The 23,038-nt window shown below is 34.7% G+C and overlaps 2 protein-coding genes across 2 annotated transcripts in view; one reads left to right on the top strand and one right to left on the bottom strand.

Moving 5' to 3' along the window:
• Window positions 1-1,527: 1,527 nt before the first annotated feature.
• LOC129004112 (uncharacterized) lies at window positions 1,528-8,802 on the top strand. The gene is made up of 7 exons (XM_054432539.1): window positions 1,528-1,682; window positions 2,632-2,670; window positions 2,934-3,010; window positions 3,536-3,659; window positions 4,615-4,816; window positions 7,581-7,775; window positions 8,607-8,802. Exons 1-7 carry the CDS (start codon window positions 1,592-1,594, stop codon window positions 8,788-8,790), a joined length of 912 nt encoding a protein of 303 aa, XP_054288514.1. The 5' UTR covers window positions 1,528-1,591; the 3' UTR covers window positions 8,791-8,802.
• An 847-nt stretch (window positions 8,803-9,649) lies between these two features.
• Window positions 9,650-23,038, bottom strand: part of LOC129004106 (SUMO-activating enzyme subunit 2-like) — a 36,301-nt gene continuing 22,912 nt past the window's right edge. The window contains exons 2-13 of the mRNA XM_054432533.1: window positions 22,545-22,699; window positions 21,860-22,147; window positions 20,714-20,781; window positions 19,892-20,110; window positions 18,765-18,880; window positions 17,726-17,855; window positions 16,038-16,255; window positions 14,682-14,855; window positions 13,076-13,158; window positions 11,486-11,571; window positions 10,569-10,762; window positions 9,650-10,052 (exon numbers count right to left, since the gene is read on the bottom strand). Coding sequence (XP_054288508.1) covers window positions 10,569-10,762; window positions 11,486-11,571; window positions 13,076-13,158; window positions 14,682-14,855; window positions 16,038-16,255; window positions 17,726-17,855; window positions 18,765-18,880; window positions 19,892-20,110; window positions 20,714-20,781; window positions 21,860-22,147; window positions 22,545-22,699 — 1,731 coding nt within the window. The 3' untranslated portion in view covers window positions 9,650-10,052. The remainder of the gene's footprint in view (window positions 10,053-10,568; window positions 10,763-11,485; window positions 11,572-13,075; window positions 13,159-14,681; window positions 14,856-16,037; window positions 16,256-17,725; window positions 17,856-18,764; window positions 18,881-19,891; window positions 20,111-20,713; window positions 20,782-21,859; window positions 22,148-22,544; window positions 22,700-23,038) is intronic.

The following is a 23,038-nucleotide window of genomic DNA, read 5'->3' as shown; positions in this document are numbered from 1 at the left end:
GTTTTGGTAGCACACACATTAAGGCCCACCGCACATTGGAGCGAGGCGAGGTGCAGGCGAGAATGAGGACTTTTTCGTTTCACCGCACATTGAAGCGAGGCGGGACAGAGGTTTCTTAGCTTTGGTCATTCAATGATGCGAGTAGAGGAAGATTTTTGTACATGTATTTTTGGAAATGTAATTACATGGAAAAAGATTAAGCCATGGAGAGTATGTTTTAACTATTGAACTGCCAGACCGGTCTTTTAAAGGATATTTGTGTGTGAACAAACAACAGTTTGATGATATCCATAATTTGATTGAAAGTGGCATTAGTGGAAAGGAATGCAATGCTCAGCAACATATAGCCATCTGAATTAAATGCTCCATTACTATATCTTTCACTCATAAAACACTATAAAACCAACGCAGGCGCAAGCGAGCACTTTTGAAGAAAAGAGAAACAAAAACTTAATTGGCTAAAATTACACACAAAAGGTCATAGAAAATATTCACCTGAGATGAATAAAAAATATGCACAATTATTTCCTGTGTATTAGAAGTGCTTCATACGTACATTGGAATGGTTGCCTTATCTAAAATATGAAAAGATGTTTCAGCTTAAAACACAACCTTTGAAATAGTCTATTTCTACTGAAAGTATGGAACGAGTTTGAGTATTTGGGTTGATACCGATTGAGCGTCAGAAGGGGGGCATTGAACATTTGTGAACTTGTTTATGTGATAAAAACTTTTTTCTTTATGACCAATTTTCTTTATAATCATGTATAACAAGAGAGATAATGCTGTATTATGTTTCTTTGATTAAAAACAGAATTTTAAAAGTCGGCTTTTTTTAAGTAGCCTATATATTTCTTGCCTATTAAGATGATTGAAATATGAATTCTACAAACTTACATTCAACATTACATACAGTCACCAAGAGCTATATCAATAACTGACTCTTGTTGAATGTGCAGCATTTTTAACCAAACCAAACTGGAAGGACAAAAAATTAAAGGAACTAGCATCTTTTACGCCGCAACTACCATCGAGGTACCACATCATAAAGTACCGTGAGGGAGAAAATATTATTGTGACTGAAGCATAGGCTGTGAAATACACATTCAACTACTGTATGTCTAATGTGAATATAAATCGGTTACATCTGGTCCATTAAGGTGATATGTTAAGGATGTACCAACAATTTTCTGATCAGTAGAAACACTAAGCTATCCAAGTCTTCTGCTAGAAGAAGCTAGAATCAAGCTAAAAATAAATACTAATCATTACAATAATTGAATAAATGTAATTGTTGACTGCTGTGTGTTCAATTTGAACTCCAAATAAAACCCCAATCGCTTCACACCCTCCCCTGTAATTGCTGTAAATTAGCTGATAACATTGTTCCTACAATGTATTACTTTCAAGACAAGAGTACATTACATAATCATAATGAAATATTAATTTACGTCCGGTATCTTTTGGATCGCTAATTGTAGTTTCTTATCTGATCTAAGTGTTTAACCCATATTCTGTCTTAAAAAAGTCTTCAATGACCTGAATACTGACAAAATAAAATTTGACAAAGTTTTTTTTTCTAACTGAAACAATGGAGGTGACAACAAGTATGTTTAACGTTGTTTATATCTCAGTCGTTAGTGCTTTTATGTTTTTCATGTTATGTAAAAGTGAGGACACAGGTAAGGTATTATTTATTACCTACATTTTTACTAGTAAATTTTCTGGTTATTAGTAAATTATTTTTTGTCATGCTAAAATTATAATTTACCTTCAAGCTTTATCATTTTTAAATCCATGGTTGACTGTATTTTTAGGAGTTGGTTACATCGTAGCTTTGACAATAGATAGAACTAGGACATGTTAAAGTTTCTGTTGTCAGTTTTAGAATAAAAATAAACATTGTTGAGCTGAACCTACAGCAGAGTGCTTATTTTAACCAAGTCAAAGTGAAAGGACAGCTTATTGTACCTTTTGTCATATTAACCTCCACAGGAACAAAAATCTAGGTCGAAAGTAGAATTTCAGACAATAACATATTCTGTGAGTGGCTCACTTAACTTATTATTTTCATATAAAATTGGCTAGCACTGGTCCTTATAGATGGGATGTTTATTTCAGTATTGAAAAGTCAATGATAGGAGTCATTGTAATTACGAGAAATAGTGAGATAATTTGTTTACAAATACATTTTACTGGGTGAAAATGACCCAACTTTTATAATAAGTCTATAACTTTTATAATAAGTGAGTATGGTTAACACTAATTACAATAAAATACACTTTGATCTTATCCCAACCAACAGCAACAGGTTTTTGAATGGTAAAATGGGTTTTAAGGAACTTTGATACATAATTCATAATTTTATGGTTAAAAGTTATTCAAATTTTTAGTTAGGGATGTCTCTTTATATAGGTACTTATAAAATGGCTTTGACATTAATTTTAATTCAAACTGATACTGATGTCTTTCAATTGTTAAAAACTGTACATGCTTTGTAGAATGTTTAAAGAACATTTTAAAATCAAACTAAAATTGCCAAAAGGAAAGGAAGTTTACACAGTAGAAAATTCTTAAATTTGTTTCAACATAAACAAGTTTTCATTTAAATGGGAATTTTATTTTTTGCAGGTTATGGTGAACCAGCTGATAATCGAGTTCGGTATTCAGGTATGGTAAATTTTTTTTCTATTTCATACACCATATTAGGTATATATTTGACAACTAATTTACTATAATACAGAAACTTATTTGAGCTTTACTTTTCTCAAACGCACAGAGCTGCTGGTTTAGTGGCTAGGTAGAACTTTTAATCCCGGTGGCCCAAGTTCATTATGTTCAAATCCCCAATTAATTTTAGGCATACGACAACACGGTTAATTGCTCTCATACTCACATTAAGTCATCTAATGTGAACTAATTCTTTGTTACAGAGTCAATTGAGACGAGTCAAGATTTTGGTGTGTTTTATTCATTTGATTCAGTAATGCAAGTCTTCAATGATCCAAAGGTAAATGAGGTTTGGTAAAAAGAAGGGTTTATTTGTAAAGAAGAAATCTTTAGCAATGTTGTGAGAGTAGGCTGAAAGTGTCGATGAATATTCATTTGTTGTGCTGATATACAGAAAACTGTTGCTTATTTAATTTGTTCTGGCTTATTAAACTTGCCAGTAATTTTATGAAGGGGTCATATTGGTGAGAGATGGTAGTGTGAATGTCCAATTTGGAAAGTCGGAGCCCAAGGTTCAGCCTTGGGTCCAGGAAAAAATTATATTTAGATTTGGGTTAAAGTAGGTGTAGTGAGGGTTTGAGTTTATGGTTAAGTTTCCGAAATAATTTAGGATTAACCTCCATACTCTGTCTCAGAGTAAATTGAGAAGGCTATCTAGCCAGAGTGTAGAATGGGACAATGACTGGGCCGACCCTTTGGATGGATCCCAATAGGAACGTCTTACTGAATACACCACTTAAATGTGTAAATTGTCACCATCAACAGGCATGTGCATTTTTAAAGATCCTTTGTCTATTGTTTTCAGTATTACAACACGACAGAAGTTCGGCAACTAATGAGGACTTACCAGGAGACTTATCCTTATGATCCTCGCAGGAAGTATGGCAAGCGGAAACCTTTCATTGTTGTTGAGAGCACTCGTAGAGACAGTGAGTTTAGTAAAACTACAATAGATTAATTGCTGGTTTATGAGCTTTCTCCTGATATTTGCAGAAGTTGCATTCAATTTTAAAAATTCATCGCTACCAAAGTCCGTCAACAGTTGATGAAGGTGAATGGAGTAAGTGTTTACTTACTCTTACTTTTACTCCCATGGTAATCGATACCCTAGGTGGTATTTGGACTCGCCAACTAAATCGAAAGTGGAGTAAGTGTTTGGATAAAGAAAATATGGGCAAGGAGTTGAGGGAGGACAGAGGTGGTCGTCAACATTATACAATGTGTTGCATGGTGTAGGCTGGCTCCAATCATATGTCAGCCTCGTTTGAGGCAGTGACCAATGTTTGTGGAATTTTGCTTGCAGATCGTGGTGTGACTGAACGAGGGATCGCCAAACTGTTGACTTCTCTCTATAAGTCTATCAAGGACAACTGTGAGCCCTGAAAGTCTTAAACACAACAATCAGCAAGCAGTTTCCCCAACAATAATTGATAGAAACTGATGACACCTTGCCTCATTGTGCAAACACGAATGGCCTTATGCAAACTACCACTTACACATATTTTCTACGTTTAATCACTTTTCTGCATACCCATCTGTCAACTGGCAACGGATTCTATCGGGTTGACCTTTTCTCCAAAGACACCTAATCACAGAACTTGATTTATACTTGAAAGGAGTTTAGACTTTTTTCTCATGGTTTTTGGCAACTGAGACCAATTGGCAATTGGGGTGGGAACCGGCTAGACTAGTAGTGGGGAAAGTACAACATAGCACTTGGCCTTGACAGGAGCACATTGGATACCTAAATTTACAGACAGCTCTTGTAAGTGGAAGTATGGTCAAGATGGTCTTGCAACCGATACCTTGACCGTTAGAGCTGAAAGGATTAAGTCCATCCACCATATGGCCACTACATAACCCCAACAATCAATATATTTACAGGTCGGCGCACTACAGGGTGGATGTTAGCTCGCAGTACAGGGTCACGTTACATGAGCAACCCCCCACGTAGTCTGGTGCCTCTACGTGACCTGTACGACAATCGTGGTGGTCTTCTACGTAGAGCCTACTTTAGCATTAGCATGTATGCTGCTGCTCACGATGTGCTCGAAGTTATGTATCGCTATCCTGTTGTCATGGTAGGGTAAGTATTTTACTTATAGATGAAACAGCGATATTAAAAAAATATTTAATTAAAATTATTATTATTTAAAGAGTCAAATCAAGTAAAATCAAAATTTATGTCACAAAACGTTTGTACATAGCATAGCTACAAAACAGGTGACATTGTCAAATTATAATAAATACATAGTTTGTCATCTTACATTCTATAGTTAAAAAAAAATAAATTAAAATACTGACTTTATAAAATAGTTCACAACAAATTAACATGGTAGTAGTTTTTTTCTAATAAAAATTTTGATAAATTATTTTTAAATACCAATGTATTGGTTATATTTTTTAAGCCTAGTGGTAGCCTATTTTTCGAGAAAAGAAAGCTTTTTTCCCATGTATGTTGGTGTCTTTTCAATGAGACACAGACGATGGATCGGCAATTAAAAATTATTTTTAAACCTTGTGTTATATCTCTGATCAAAATTATCATTTTACAAATTTTTATAGTTTGATTGTACCATTACTAAGGTTTTGAATATGTATTAATTTGGAACAGTTACGATATTTAATTCCCTGAACAGTGATTTACAAGATTTCTTAAAATATGAGACTGTCATTATTCTTAAAAACCTTTTCTGTACTTTAAAAACTTTAACTGAATCATATGATAATCCCCAGAACTCAATCACATAGAACTAGCATTTGATAACAGGTTGAATTTAATTTACTAATAATATTATCAATATAGTTACTCCAAGAAAAATTAATATCCAGTTCTAAAGTAAGAAATTTTGTGCTGCCTGAAGTGGTATTAACTGGTCCCGAAAGATGATTTCTGAACTATAACCTTCTTTTGACTGTGCGATACAAAATTTAATAGTTTTATCTTGATTAAGTTTTGACATTAATTAACTTAAAACCAGCTTGCCAGTTCATAGAAAGTTTAATCAATTTTATGCTCCAATTCAAAATGGGACTTAGCTTTAATAATTGCTGTTGTATCATCTGTATAGTGTATATAGAGTAAATTTTGCTGAAACATTCCTAGGTAAATCATTTATATATAGTAAAAAAAAGCAAAGGTCCTAAGAATGAACCTTGTGGGACACCCATTTTAATTTTCTCCCAAAGAGACTTTGATACAAAAAAATTTCATAGTTACAGTTATTTGAAACCAGTTTTCTAGGTATGATTTAATCCATGTAATTGATTGCTTATAAAATGTGTACACATCAAGCTTTTTTAAAAGTATGCAGTGGTTAACACAATCAAAGGCCTTGGAAAGGTCACAGAAGACCCCCATGGTACTCTGTGACCCATCCAGAGCCCAAGATACTTCGTTAACAAGTTTGTTTATTGCTCCTACTGTACTGTGACCTTTTATAAATCCAAATTGCTCAGCGACCAGGATTCAGTGTGCCTCTAGAAACGTTGAAATTTGATTTATTAATATTTTTTTCAAAAATTTTGAAAAAAGAAGGAAGAAGAAATATCAATAGCTGACAAACAGTCTTGATTACTCGAAATTCTGCATATAATCGAGTCTGCAATTTTTGGCTTCCAATTTGAGAAAGTTAAGGGGATTCGCCACTGAAAAGGGTGCATTTTTTATTTAATGAGGAAAGTCGTTAAACAATTTTTTTTCTAGTAGGGTATAGTTTAACAAAAAATGGAAAAATTTTGGTTTACTTCTAAATATAAATTATAGGCGGTAAAAAAATAAAATAGAGGTTTTTCGATCAATTTGTAAGGGGTTTTAAAAATCGATATTCTGAAGAGAGTTCTTTATGGATTTTGATAAATTTGGTGTTTTTTTAAAGACAGTTATCTAAACTTAAAATTTAGGTAGATTCATAATAATATCTCACATACTTTTTTTGCTGTGACACATTAAATATAATTTTTCTTCAGAAAAAAGAATTAGTTTGAAAAAAACGTTATTGTTCAGTACCTAATTAACTTAGATACCTAATTCTACCAAAATATTTTCCTAATACTGTCTAGAATAAGTAGTAAAAATTTCAACAATGTACCTTTAGTGGATCTCAAGATATATCAAATTTTGTATTGAAAAACGTGAAATTTCAATGTTGCGGATAACCGCGTTTGAATAAGAAGGTGTCCTATGATCTTGTAGCTATCGTAAAGAGCGAAACCCCTTGGTTATAACATATAATAACATTCATACATGGATTATATCATACTTTTTGGATGTAATAAGGTCCAATGTACAAAGAAATGTAAAAAAATATTTTTACAATTTTTCATGATTTTTACCTATTTTCAGTGGCGAATCCCCTTAATTGTTTCAATGAATGATAAACGTATCCTTACATAAGATTGCCAAAAGAGATAGGGTGAGTCTAAACCACAACATCATAGAGAGGGTAGACTTTTCATGTTAGTTCACATTGATAAAAATCCTAATACAAATTGAAATTAACCCTATTGATTAGAATCTGTATGTAATAGTTCTGCTACGCACACTCGACTAATAAACTAACAAAGTTGGCCGTAAGTAGCATTAGAATACTCTTGATTGATTAGTCTAGGACGCAGGACGCTAATCTGAAAGCTAGACTAATCCAAACAAACTTTGGGGGAAACGATTAATGTATTTTAGATGAAAAAAAAGCTTTGTGTTCTGAGTTACTAACACTATAGAGCACAGTATTACTATTTACATTACACACAGAAGTATTTAATTTACTCTGATAGAACAATGAAGGCCTATTGTTCAATGGTCAATGTTGATGTTTCTACAACTGTGGGCTGATAGCTACTGTCCCCAGGTATTGGCATGACCAGGCAGCTTTCGCCATAGCCAAGGAGTACCCCAACATCAGAGATCTGCCACCAGAGGGCGACCCTATCTACAGATGGCCCAGTGATCTTCTCAAGCCTGACATGGTCTTCTTCATCAACTCACCTGACAGGGAGAGCTCTGGCTGGAGAGTCACACCTAAACCTAACTTCTTCAAGCCAAGGTAATATTTGCACTGTAAGTTATGCAGTGTTGGAACATGTCAACCCTCTGAGGGAAGATTAAAAAGTAATTTATGTATGATCATAATTAAATTAGGTAGCATGATACGCTATACTACATAGGCAAAAAGGGAATCAAATAAGTGCTGGGAGTGAGATCACCTGTTAGAAAGGTAACTAACAAACTATTGTCTTGGCGGTTTGTAACTACTGTACACCGTACATATAATAGAATAGAAATACAGTAAAACAACAACAAAGATAATGCAGCTCAATGCATAAAAAAAATTATTAAGAACAGTCATAGTTTAAAAGAATTTTTTTTTTTTTAATTACTAAACTAGAATGCATAAGTAACTAGTTTAGTGCTTGATTACACTCGTAATCCTTTCATGAAGTGGAAAGCAGATTTTTACAGCACGATTATTTATTATTTTACTTCAAATATGTGTAAAAAACTGTACATCGTCCATTGCTGTAAACATTTCTGTTGAATGCTTATTGCAACTTATGCGATTTCTCCCCTAGAATATCGTAGTTACTCCCACCGCTTACCCGTGGAGTTGTTGACAAGCTAATGAAATAGGAGAAAGTAGGTGTCGAATTGCTGTTACCATGCTTTTATTTATACAGAGATTTTCTTCAAAGTAAGACCTTTTTTTTAGTTTTTTTCATCCCCATTGGTTCATTTTTAAGCTGACCCTATTTAAACCATACAGTACTCCAAATCCTCTTTATAACTGGGAAGAGTTGTTAAATACACAAAACACAAACACGAAAACATTAAATAAAAATGCTCTAATAAATTGCTCTAATACAACCGCTGTTGACAGGTTGGTAGAAGTGATGAGGCGCATGTACGGGATGCCGATAGTAGAGATTAACGATACATATCTCTACGACGACATCCTCATCAGGATGCAAACACATCTAGAACACCACCTGCCTGGACGACTGAACTTCCAACAAGTGTTCTACAAAGATATAATCGGATACAGGAACGAAGAAGAAACGTGATTTTAATAAATTATTAACAAAATTTTTGTCATCTAATTTAAAGCCCTAAAAAGCAAGAATATACCATAAATTATAAAGAATTCAAAAAGTGGGAGCTAGCTGGTATAACAGTATAGCGCAAGGCATTGGCCCTTCAGATCCTGAGTTCAAATCCTGCCAATCACCACCACTGGCTTTGATGTGTGCTAGTGCCACAACTATAGGCCTAGTCTGAAGTGATGTGTAAACAGTTCCTGGCTAGAGCCTTGCATCCTAAAATGCAAGGGTAAAAGAAAATACCCCACCCAGCAAACCTGCAGATTAAGCGTATTTCCATTTGTACACGAGGTTGGATTCTCGTTAAGATATTCCCCAAAAATTTGATTGTCAGATTTATTTTATATTCCATATTTCTAAGAAATCACAAAATCCAATATTTAGGGGGCCAAATATGGGGAAAACCAATTTTCACCCCATAAACCCCTGTTCTCATAGACCAACCATGCTAGTTCATAAATTTGTTCTGAATAAACATACGTTGCTCTGAATGAAACTGAATGCTCATCATGGGACCTCACTGACCCCTAAATTGTTGAAAAAAACTTGTTTCCAAAAACAATTATTGATGAAAACAATAGACACACTGCAATAGGATACTTAATAAAATTAGGACCTCATGTGACTATTTTTTATATGTCATTAAATTAAAGGACCAAGGCAAAGCAGAGGTTGGAAACTGAACAAGTGTTAAGAATACTTTGGCCCGTGTAATTAACCAAATTTTTATATAACTGCACCAAACAAATTACTAAATGCGATTTATCCTAAAAATAAAGGGCTGTTATTAGGTATTGTGTAAAACCAAATGACTAACAAATAATTTATTTTAAAAGGTTTTTATTGTACAAAATTACTTAAACTATAGGAGAACTATTCCACTCATCAATCGAGATACAAATTATTCTTATCCTTCTAAAGTTTGTAGGTAAAATAATTTTATCTTTAACATTTTTTAGTAACTGAAATGTTGTAGCAAAAAACAGACAGTCGAGTAGAATATATAATTTGTTTTGTGTTTCACCATTTAAACTTTTACCTCGTTTGTATGAATAGTAACTGAAATACTGTATTTAACTTTTTGTCTTAACCTTTAAAATTTTTGGTCTTCTTATGCAACTTGGTCTAAGTAACATAGATTTATCAATACCTTTTACAAATTAAAATATAAATTATCACAACAATGTAATTAACAAATATTTGTGAACGTAGAACACAACACGAATCTGCAACAGAATGAAGCACTCCATGTAAACATTATACATTTTTTACTGTTGTCATTAGGTGATGTTAAATTTGATTACGGGCCTAAATTAACTCTTTTTCATCACAAGATAAAGTTTTACTATATTACAAGGGGCGAGGGTTGACAATTTCACTGATGAATACATTTTTCATCATATTGTATTATAAGCCTATTTAAATTAACTAATTCCCAATACAATTTTGAATATTTTTTACGTTGATATCATCTTTCTAAACTGTTCCCATCATGATTTGATATTAATAAAAGGAACGGATGGAACTATACTTTTAGTTCCAGATGAGACAAGAAAATATGTTTCTTCCCGAGCAACAAAGGAAACTTCAGTTTGTTGTCTTGAGTGATGATAACATCTCTATGCACTATTTACTCACTTTCTTTAAATTATTTGGAAAAAATTTAATTGAGAAACTTTTAATGACTGTACTTGAACCAAACTTAAACACAATATTATAATTCAGCCACATTTGGCACTTACCTAGACCGTAATGGGTTCATCAGTGTCATCCAAGCAGGTAATCTCATCACTGTTATGTCTCCTCTTCTTGGCAGGAACGGCCGCCTCGGGCAGCTTCCTCTTGTTAGCCGAGCTAGTAGGTTCAACCTCACACACTTCCTCATCTTCTCCCAAGATCATCATGTCGTCATCATCACTCTCTTCTTTGCTGTCTCCTAGAAAGACAGACAAAAGTCTTGTAAGTTTATTATTGTATGTCTTTGTGAGTAAGTTACCAAGGTCGGACAGAAGGGAGATTGGAAGCGGTATAAAAGAGAATGGAACTAGAGGAATGAGCTGTTTAAAGTACTGCAAGAAATTAAACAAAGTGGGATGGAGTTGGAAATAAATAGTGCAGATAAGGAATGCCTAAAGACAGATAAAGATGTTTATTGTATTGGGCCTAGCCAGTCAGGACCTAGTTGAAAAATCCAACAGCTATTTTGTTATATTTGTTTGCTTAAAGACTGTCTATTTTTTTATATAAAAAAATCATGCCGTGACCGCAAAGTCATACCGACGATCACGCCGTGACTGCGGAGTCATACTGACGACCACGCCGTGACCGCGAGTCATACCGACGATCACGCCGTGACCGCGGAGTCATACCGACTGCGAGTCACAAGTTTGCATACCTGTACAGTTTTACCCATTTTTTGTTTTTATAGATCAGTGCCACAAATGGTAACAATTGATTTTGTTTGTCTTTGTTGGTTACTGCAATACTCAAGAGATTCTTTTTATGCACAGGAAAAAATCCCATCTCGTCCCGTCCTGAAAATCGGGAAGTAAATAAAAATCCCGTCCAGTCCCAAAATAAAAATTCAATCCCGACCATCCCAATAAAAAACAAAATATATTTTTGAAACATCATACTACAGTATTGTTAAAATAGTTACCATTTTTAGGAGCATCTTCGGCTTCTTTAGGTTTTGCATCTTCACCAGCAATCAATTCAAAAGTTTGGCCTTCAGAGAACTCCTCCCTGAAAATCATTCATAAATTTTGGGTTAGTCCATTTATAACCTTAAATTATTTAATTTTTGTTAATTTTTTGGTTCGGTTGGTATTGGTTCCTACACAAACATTTAGGGTAAAATATGTGTTTGTTATACCAAAAAAGTTACATTTTACAGTACCTCATCTAGATCTATCTTCATCTCAACAACATTTAAAATTTAAAGATTTAAGATTAAAGATTTAAAATGAATTGACAATAAACAAATACAGTGGAACCCCTCATATCGGTCCATGAGGGGACCGAGCCATGGTCGGAATGGCCAAAAAGGGTCGGATATCAGGAGCAAAAAAAATTTGTTTTCCTTAAAAGTTTATTTTACAAAAAAAAAGCTTACACAGTATGTAACAATAAATACACATTATGAAATAGAAACATTTTCAATGGTCAAGTAAAAATACCCCAATCGCTGCAAAATCCTGAACAAATCCTGCGGTCATAGATAAATCAGCATTGTCTTCAGCTATAATGGCAAAATCCTGAACATCTCCATCAGGTAAAAATCATCACCTCCTGTGATCACGGAAAAATCCTAAACGTCTACTGCGGTAGTATGGACATCATCATTGTCTACAAGGTTTCGGGAAAATATTAAGCATTTCCCATGGTCCTGGAAATATCATTATAGTCTCCTGCTATCACTGAAACTTGGATCGTTGACATCTGCAGCTTGAACTCGACTTACTGGCCTAGCATCCGTTCTCTCGAGTTTGTAGACTAGGCTCGGCTAAGCTCTAAAATTAAACCACTCGCACATCTCTATTGATATGTAGTTTTTAATGGGACCTTAGGTAGGATATTCCGATGATTAGATTAAGCTGAGGTCAGATATAATAGGTTTTAATGTAAAACGAAACTAACTAATGAAACTTCAAAGTATTTTTCAAAGTACAAGTTTCTTATTTTAAGAGGCTTTAGGTAAAAATTCTCAAAAAGCAAAAAGTTGTCTCAGCAGCTACAGATTAAATAAATGTTGCTTTTCACACATTCAGTTGTCGTAAGGGTCAACTATAATATATTTTTTATAAAGCGGATTATAAAAAATGTTGGAGTCGAGATACAATAGAACCTCTTTAATCCAAACTAATTGGGACCGGGGGTAGTTCGGACTGTTGAATAGTTCGGATTACAGAACATATTGTTGTTTTTACATAACAATAGTTAGGGAAAAGTGAAAAATGTTTTATAAAGGAAAATACAGTGTTTATTTAGTACAGTAGTAAACATAGGGAATAAACATTACTATACATTACAATTGAAATAATTACGGTGCGTATATCAATAAATACAGTATACAATAAAGAACCACGGTACTGTGTATAGAGTACAGGAATGAGGTGTTCGGATTAGTGGACGTTCGGATTACAGGTGTTCGGATTAAAGAGGCTCTACTGTATTTGAAGAGTATCCCATTTATTAAAGTGATTGTTAAACAATGATGCAATAATTTAATTATGAACACGACACTTACTTGTGAGTGATGACTACTGCGAGTTCATAGTTCTGTTGGAAGTCATCAACTATCATGACAGTAGAATCTCGGATGCCAACTTCCTGTAAAGTTAGATATAATTAATAACCCCGCCGCAGAAAAACTGCAGACTCAGCGAATTTCCATTTACCTGGCTGGATATCTACTAAAATATTCCCTGCAAATTTTCAGATTTATTTCCTATTTAAATAACATTAATTTTAATGAGTACCTAGGTTTCCTGCTACAGTGAAGGTATTGACGTGTGTTTTTTTATTGAAATGTTGATAGCTTATAAAATAAACAAAATTGCCAAATTTGATTAACATTTATCTATAAACCAGCAAACTACAACAGTTTATTTATTCTCTATTAGAATAACATGGGAATTTTAAATTTAAAGTTTTTTAAATTATCTCCGTAACCGTCTGGCATACAACAACGCTTCAATATACAAAATTATATCTTTTTTTAAGCTCTACAAAATAGTCTGGAAAGTAGTTGTGAAATTTTATCTTTTTAAAGTCAAAAATGGGAAAATCAATTTTTACCCCATAAACCCCCTTCCCATAGTCCGAGCATGCTGGTTCGCGAACTCTTTCGAATAAGTGTAGGTTTACACGCTTCTACCAAATTTTATTAAAATCAGATAGTTTTTGCTTGAGTTTTCGCGCTAACAGACACACACACACACACATATATATATATATGAATTTAAATGGAGGGCATTTTGGGACTCTAAACAAAAGAGTAAATCAGTCCCGGGTCCAGGTCTTACCATGAGTACTAGGGTAATAGCTTATTCCCTATATTTTGTACAGTAAAAGAAAAACTTGAGAAATTTTAGTTTTAACAATTATTTATAAATAGATTAAACTCTTGGCTGATTACCAACAATTACGAACAATATATAACATATTATGTATTATGAAAATTAAATGTACGTTATAAAGCGATGACCAAGATGTTGAGCATGAGGAGGCCAATCATCTCGCAAGCAGACTATATATTTACTATAGTTAACTTAAACGACCACCAACTATTAGAAATGTGCGGATATCTGAATATTTGTTTAGTTGTTTATTGGCTGTTCACTTGCTGTTGCTTTAAGATTAATCTGGAACGAACAGAGATAAAGGGGAAAAGAACTACCGAGGTTAAATGAATGCCAATTTGTACTCTTCTCCTGTTAGTTGGAGTGCTGCGATGCCATTATGGTTTAGCTTACAACACAACGACATACATAAATACAAAAATGTCCAGTTTTAAGATCAAATAAAATATTTACAAGCAACAAAATACCATGAGCTTGACAGTCTCTTCAAACCTAGCGTTTTCCTTTTCACATGGGATTGGTGGGAACATATCAGACAAAGCAAAGGGTGAGAGAGATGATTCAAAATAAGAAAAAAACTTTATAAAACTTTATTAATTTATAAGTAAAGAAACCCACCGTAAAGCCTCGACACTGCATTTGTTTCAATTAATTAAGCATTGAATTATTAATTAATTAAGCCCGCTCACCAAAATGATTAAATAAATATCTTGGATTCTTTGATCGACAGTTTAAGGATGGATCTTAAGGTGTTGCCTACAGTCAACTCACCGTAAGAGTCTTGTTGTTGTTGTGTTCTGTTTCTCCCTCCTCACTTGAGATTATGATAGATCCTGAGCCATCGTCTAGTCGAGCATCTGGAGCGACCATGTTCAAGGCCTTCTTGAGCACTGCCTCCTCTAGCTCCTTCACAGTCATCTTCTGCACATCCACTGACAGCGCCACCTACATTAAAGAAACCTATATCAGTCTCCTTACCATATTTGGAGCAAATCCAAAAGCTCGGTCTAAAAAACCGGTGTATGACTGGCTCTTAGACAGGAACTGTGAACAAGTCAAGACAAGTGACCAAAAAATAGTGCACTTATTGTAATACATGCATATTGATTTATGTTATGAATTTAGATTTGTATATTGGCAAGGCAACAGTGTGTAACTTACGGATTTAATTTGAATAAATTATTAATACCGTCGGTTGACGAATCAAGATCCACAAATCCAAACAATCACCGATAGCATCACTATTCCCCATCACCAACCATCGGACCAAACCGAAAACCCGGACCGGACTGATGGTCCAACATTGTGGCCATCTATCCAAACGACCTCAGTTGTCTACCAGCTTCAACCGCTTTTCCATGTACAGTACCGCTTTTTTATTATGTCAACTGGCAGTAGTTTTGCTTACAATTCTGACTTATTATTTTACCCCGGTCTGTACAGTGAAGAGCTCTTTCTTAAGTGTTAATTTACAAGTACAAACACGCCAATTCTCTGCTCTTCCATGAGGGTTGTTGGTGGCTTCGCAGCTCAGGGTTTCTTTTCACTAACTGGTAATTCAGCTCAGTGCCTAAAACAATGTGAGTGACAAAGTAACTTGACTAACTCCCCATCACTTGGAATGTTTTTTAACCCTGTGCCATTCTAGTTCACACTACACTTCACTAATTGTCTGGGTAGCCTATTGGTTTTAGAGCTGGCCTTCAAATCTGAAGGTCACTGGTTTGATTCCAAATGAGATTTTTTCCAGACCCAGATGTCACTTGGTCATTGATTAATGATGCTATCTCACAAAAAGGTCGACGTTAGTTAACCGTAATGGTTTAGACCGTTCCCTCTCAAAAGATAAAAAAATCCATTGGCATAAAAATACACAAAATAAAATTACACTGAGCTCGTGGGGCTGCACAGTGACACAACTGTGACACAATGCAAACCACCCATAATACTATGCCTACCTGCCAAATACACAATTTATAAAATCTGTGTGATAGGAATAGACGGAAACAGATGACAGTTTATTAAATTTAGGCTACCCAATTAAATTGTCATCTCAGTGCAGAATCTGCTGCAAAAGCAAATAGGAGAAAAGAAAAGAAACAAGATTTAACATGATTTTTCACTCACAGTAGGCTTGGACGAGCAGACATAACACTTGGGGTTAGGTGCCTGCAGTTGCCTCTCTGGTACTATGATCTGTCCGCGAGGGTTCGGCCTCAGTCTTAGGTAGACACTCTGGCACTGGTCCAACTGACCCTGCAACACCTTGAGTGCATGCAGCACCACCATGCCAGCCACTATGGCATTGGTAGTGGCTATAGCGGGGATGATGTTGCCTGCCATCGCTGTAACATAACACATTTACAACATTGCTTTCACAAATCAAAGAATACAATAGACAACACTTTTTATTAGTGATTTCTTAATAAAATACAAAACGTAGAAATTTCAGGCTTTACAAAGGTAAAATTTCAATATACCTATTACATTGAACACAATAAAGAGTGTATACAATATTTAAAGTGAAATTCCAGGTTTTTCTCCTGGGTTTTAAATTTGTCCAAGTTCCGGGTGTTTGCTGTTAACTATAACCAATTCCAGGCCAACAGCTTTAAAATTTGTTCTCTTCACTATTATATATTGATTCCCATGTATATAAGTTTAAAATTCATTTACACAACACACATAACCAGTTCCTTTTAGATGTGCCATATCATAGGCTAAGTAAATGTAAAAATAGTTACATGATATTATTGATATTGCATTAAAATTGTTCAATAACCTCAGCAATGCCAAAGAATTAGATTTTAAGTCCTTAAAAAAAAGATGTCTGGTAACTGCTAAATCTATTTTAAGATATAAAAGATTATTTTAAACTTGACTTTATTGACTTTAAATCTCATTCATCATGTGTCGGCATTCTTTTTTTCTTTATGTAGCTTATTAAGGTGTGTTTTGCCCAAAATATAGGCTGATTAATCGCCACATTTTTATTGACTTTTGTCTATTGCATCTATTGTAAATGTTGTAAAATGATTCTGATTCTGGTTCCAAAGTTCAATGAGCTAGTGTTGCAAAAATAATAATCCTTAATAACATTATCATTTATATATCGACCTACAGTCATGAAAACATAGTCTCTCTCGATAGCGGCACAATCCTCAATTTTTCCATTGTTAAAAGAAACATTCTTATCGGTGGCATAATCCTAAAATCTCACCTAAGGTTATTATCATAATCCGCAATAGCGATAAAATCCTGAATATCTCCCGCAGTCCTGTGGTTATAATCATTGTCCCCTGCAGTCATGTAAACGTTATCACTGTCATCCGCCATAAAGGCAAAATCCTGAATATCTCCCGTGGTTTGTATACATTATCGTCGCCTCCCGTGGTCACGCAATTGTGGCAAATGCGTGAATTTTTCGATCACACAAAGTTTGCAGATGCGTTTTACAATCGTGACTGTAAAAGCTCGGCTCGGGCATAATTTTCCGACTTTTGTGCTTAATATCTTGGGCTTGTAGGCCAGGCTCGGCTCAACAATCGATCCGCTCGTACACATCTACTACTGCTATTAATGGCTGAAATAAAAGTCACGGAATGGCTCTGAAAATACCAAATTTTCCAGGTTTCTTTAAATTTAAGGTTTTTTTTAGTTGGTATACACCCTGTAATGTATAAGGGCTATCCATGTTGCCATCTTCAGACCTAAATTGAACTTTTTAAGGTCTTTGGTGTCACTTTTGGGACAGAAGTAGACTGGAATGAATTATTCAGCTCAAAATCAGAAATTGAAACTGAAGAGCCACTTACATTTGACATCAAACCGACTCTTGTTGGCAATGCCAAAGATGTGTGCTCGGATGTTGGCACAAGCTGCCACAAAGTCCATGGCAGCCTTGTCGTCTTTGTCCCATACTAGATGATCTCCTTCTTTCAGCGCCTGCAGGTAAACAATTAGAAAATGGCATCACATGTTTATGAAAAATTGTGTCTTAGTGTTTGACGTTTCACTGACTTCCTTGACCCCTAGTAAAAGAAGTGATGTTTTAGCAGCGTCTTTAATCCTTAACTGACTTTTATGAGCACATTTATCCCCTAGTAAAATGAATTGACTTTCCAGTGTATTATTTGACTCCTTGGTAAAATTACTATTAAATTACTTGACTTTCTTAACTCCCAGTAAAAACACTCACTGCCTTTTAATTTTTTCGATAACTTCCAGACCTCTCTTTACTTAATTCCATGGTCACCGTGCAGTACAGATATTATTGAAGATTGTCATGATTTTAAGATGGAAACATTGTTTTGGACTTTGACTTAATGATTTGGATTTGAACTCTGGTCGATTCCAAATTAGTATATATAATATAAAAAAAAAAGTTATAGGTTGCCTTATGTTTGCCGCAAGTGTCACAATTGTTACAATTACATGGCATATGGAAACTCTGTACTGCACTGGGAATGTGGGATGGATATTAGGATTGACATAAGATGATTTGATTAATAATTTATAACGAAAAATCCTCAATAGATACTTCCTTATAAGTTTGCCAAAAGATGGTTTCTTGATTAATATATAAATAAACAGTCATATGTTTTTCAATTGTTTTGTTAAAAAAACATTAGTGTTTCCATTTTTTTTTTTTTTTTGATGAAATAAATAAAGAAGATGGTTTTTGTTCACATTTATTTTGTCATTCCTAATGTTTAATCTTAAAGTAATCGTCCGTGATATCAAATTAATTGAATCACGTACATTGACGATTTCAGAATTCACTAATACTCTGTCGCTTTTTAGTTACTTCCTTCACCCATTTATATATTAGTTGAGTTGCTAAAGACAACTAACCTTGAATTGTTGTGCAAGTTCTTTGCAACTGTCGGCAAACACCTTGCCACATTCTGCTACACTCCAGCACCTCTGGTCTCTCAACACGTTCTCTGGCTCTCGACTGCTGCCTTGCACTGCAACATCAAGCAACAATATGTACAAGGCTGTCTTCCACACAAACTGCCTCAGATCAAGTTAATGGTCTAGTTAAAGCAACATGCTTATTTAGGTTAGCACAATTTATTCTGTTAAACAATATTTAACATTAAGGGTTGCTTCTGTTCTTGATTGAATGCATTTTATAGGATTTGATTGTTTTTTTACTCATGCATTTTATCTTTGGCTATTGATACAACTAGACATTCCATCCCCATGTTAAAGTTGTCGCCAGTTTTTTTTTTTTAAATAAAAATTGTCTTAGTTGATGAGAGCCACCGACAGATTGTACTGATCTAAATTACTGATTTCTGTTGAATACAAGAACCTATTAACAAAGTCAAACTGGAAAACGTTTTATTGTGAGCTAAAGCAAATGTTTTGTATGACCATTGACTATACACAGATTAGACTTCCCATGTGATGTAATAATGTTAAGCCAAGAAAATAGATGATGTTGAGGACCATCCCCTACCAGTGGGTGTTAGTGTATTGGGTTAAATAGTTTTCAAACTTGAAACAAAATCAGGAGTTCCACAAGGTTCTGTACTAGGTCCAATCTTATTTATCAGATTTGGCAATTCACGCATAGATACATAAGATTAGCAGATGTATTTTTTTTTTTACTTGCCTGCTTTGAGAGAATTTCACAAATAGTTTACACCATACTTAATTCAAGGTCTGTTTTCTTAATTGTTGTACATTTAACATATGAAAAACATTGTTTCAAGCAAGTGTTCTACATTCAATCATCTTCAATCAATGGCCACAAGTAGTTGTTTGTGTGTTTCAGGCATTTATTTCAATTGTAAAGAAAACACAACCCTTACAGTGCACTGGACAGAACAAACAATATAATTGTCTTCAGTTTATTCATATGGATGAGAATCTACTAAGGGAGTATGTTTGATCTATGAAAAGTAGTATTGGTTATATAAGCAATTATGTAAACGGAATCAGACCTAAAATTTAATTAACAAACTAACTACCTCCATCGGGGAGATTATTCCAGTCCAATGGGGTTGGTGCTAGTCTTGTTTTCCACAAGTTGCCCATGGACAGTAGGTATTTTATATCATCGTTGAACAACTTGGTGAACAGTTTCTCTGGGTCGTATTGGCAAGATTGAGCCCAAGCCCTGGTTGACACTCGTTCAACGTTTCCTTCCTCTGTTGCTTTAGCCTTGAGGGCCCCCTCACCTGCTTCACCTAATAGAAAAGCACTTCACTTGTTAATGTAGAGGCATTAGTGGCAACAATTGAAACTCATGAAAGAGTCTAAAAATAACATATAGGTTGGTGGTGCAGACTACGTGCTTGGTATTGTCTAAAGTGATTAGTTAATGAGATGGGAGATCACAGCGCTAGATGGGGGAATAAAGTACAACATTTTTCACATAAAGTAACAAAGTTTCAAACTATTAAAAACAGTCAAATTTTGATTCCACCAAAACATTTGTAATAGACCCTAACAATAGGTTTAAAATTATATATAACGTGTTGTTTGTATTATAAGAAATGAACTAATGAACCTCTATTTTTGGTAATCTTGTATTCAAAAATAATTAACAATTTTTTAAATTAGCTTATTCCATGAAGTTTTTAGTGGGAAAATTTCCATTTCATCATTGAGGGACTAACGGTATGTCTGAAATCAATAGTGGACACCTTATGTGATTCACCATGTTATATAATTATGGAAGACCTAGGAGATGTATGAGGGCCAAAATTATTGGCCCGACCCGAACCAAAAAAGGCTGACCCGCGGACCCCTAACGCGGGTCAATAATAAATATGTATTTTTAAACTCACCAGCCGCCTCAGGGTCTGCCGTGTCTGGTGAAACATCTTGATCTGGATCCTCCTCTCCAAAAAGCTGACTGTAACAAGCTCAACATTATTATTTCAATAGTGATACCTGGTGGCATAAAGCCCCTCATACAGAGGAGTGTGACAATCTGGGGCAATGTATTAAGGCCTAAAAGTAGGCATACTTGTTTTAACTCTAGAACTGCCAATTTTATGGCTGTTTGAGTACCTCTTGGGTACCTCATAAAATGACCAATCCTGTATTTTACATAAATCCAAGCTAACAGTTTGACATATTAATCTTGGATGTGAAGTTAAAGATGTTGGCTATCCTACTACAGTTTACTGAAATCTTGTTTCCTTTCTCAGGGCGACTATTTTAATTTCCATTATAAAATTTAAGACTAACTCCAGACTTTTCTGGACTATTTTTTCCAACAATTAGTGATGTTTCGATACCACAATTTATCGATTCTCAATTCTTAATACTAAATACCATTTTTTTTAACAAAATTTTCTAAATAAATTGGTTATACTACACCAACCCAAGTTAATGGGGTGTTTTTCAAGTAAAGAAAAATGAAAGCATGAAAAATTATAACTAGCCAATTTGAGTTTAACCCTTCTTAACACATTAAATAACTATCATATCAAAGGTAATAAATGAAGATCCAATGACAACATACAATTTTATTATAACTAGAGGTGTGCCTGCCATCTTGTTTCTGATTCATATGAATGCAGTAACGTATGTTGTGTAGTATATCGTTTGTTATTACAGTTATTTTGTTTGTTGATTCGGTTATTTTTCATGGCGACGACGTTCATAATATGAATGTTTTGATATTTGTAATAGACAATTAGTCAACCGCTGTAACATCAATGGAAACGTAATGTTAAAATAAGGTCCTTGAAAAGTGGAATTTTCGAAACCAATGATGATTATTAACTTATGAAGATTTTGTTAGGATACTATTATTTAAGGTACATACAAGGTTTGTTTTCAGTCTAAAGCGTTATAATGTACAGTCTATCCGAAAATGTCTGACGATATATAACGGATAGTGACCGATATCAAATTCGACCCGAATTTTCGAAAACCCCTACACCTCTAATAAAAAGTGGTCTGCATGCAATTAAAATACTCACTTGAACAAGTGTTTGGCCCAGACAATGCAATGGATAGGATCTGACGGGGTGTTCCTGATGGTGCACCCTGGGAATGTCTTTTGTGGGGCCTTGGGATCACACTCGTAGCACTTAGTTTTGCCCTTGACGATGAGCTCCACTTGTCCGTCAAACCCGGCCGTTCCACTCTCTATCAGCGGAACCTCAGCGGCGAGACAGAGCCTGTTGACGTGGTTGCGGGCTGCGCGATTATCCAGTGCGTTCAAAACAACATTGAACTGTTGGAAGTAGCTGATATTGTACTTGGGGCTGCAAGATTTTTAAAAAATTAATAGGGATTTAGAAAGACATAAAGGTTTATGCGGTCTAAGTTTTAGAGAATAAAGGATCATGTTATTGTTAATCCCAAATCAATCATAAACTGTCCTGTTGGTAATGAAGTCTCAGGGATAAAATCCCTCACTCCACAGTATAAGACAAGTTTCCCTATAGTAAAAGGTTTTTAAGTCATGATCAAGGATACAAAAAACATTATGGCCCAATATTTAAGTCTTTGGATACTGAGCTTTAGGACTTTCTGCTGCTTCTGGTCTTATAAAATCATTAAATAGGCTATTAAGATCAATAAGTAGTATGGGCCCCAAAATGTGAATAAGTGAAATAACGTAGCCTACTAAGTTCAATCATGAAATTTTAGCCTACTTACTTCATGATAGAATCATGGTGTGCAGTAATGTTGGCATCTGGATTGAACTGAAGAGCACTCTCCTTGGCCACCTTAGCTTTAGATTTTCCCACATGTTGCTTGTGGAATAAAAACTGGCGATTCAAATTGCTAACATCAATTGTGTCTAAATCGATCTGAAAATATATAAATATATAAAACACATGAGACAGGCTTTAAACCCTTTGAACCCTAGAAATCATCTATGTATGAGTAATGCCAGAACAGAAATTTGACCAGTAGGCATAAAAAAGCTTATTGTGGAGACAATTGAGATGAATAGACTTTCATGCATGTACACACACAAAGTATGCATATTACAAGCCTAAGTTAAATTTGAGAAATGCTTGTTAGGGAGACAACTCAAAAAGTGTCCGAGACCCAATCTGTCAAAGCCACTGTTTTCTATATGGACCAGCCGGACTAGCTTACTCATGCGATTTTTACAAAACTTTTGTATACTTGGCTATATTAGG

This window comes from Macrosteles quadrilineatus, unplaced genomic scaffold (assembly GCF_028750875.1).
Source record: "Macrosteles quadrilineatus isolate MER2022 unplaced genomic scaffold, UCM_ALF_1.0 Scaffold_9__3_contigs__length_116548681, whole genome shotgun sequence".
In the NCBI taxonomy this organism is placed as follows: Eukaryota; Metazoa; Arthropoda; class Insecta; order Hemiptera; family Cicadellidae; genus Macrosteles; species Macrosteles quadrilineatus.
The sequence above is the reverse complement of the archived record's forward strand: the minus strand, read 5'-3'. Positions and strand labels throughout refer to the sequence as shown.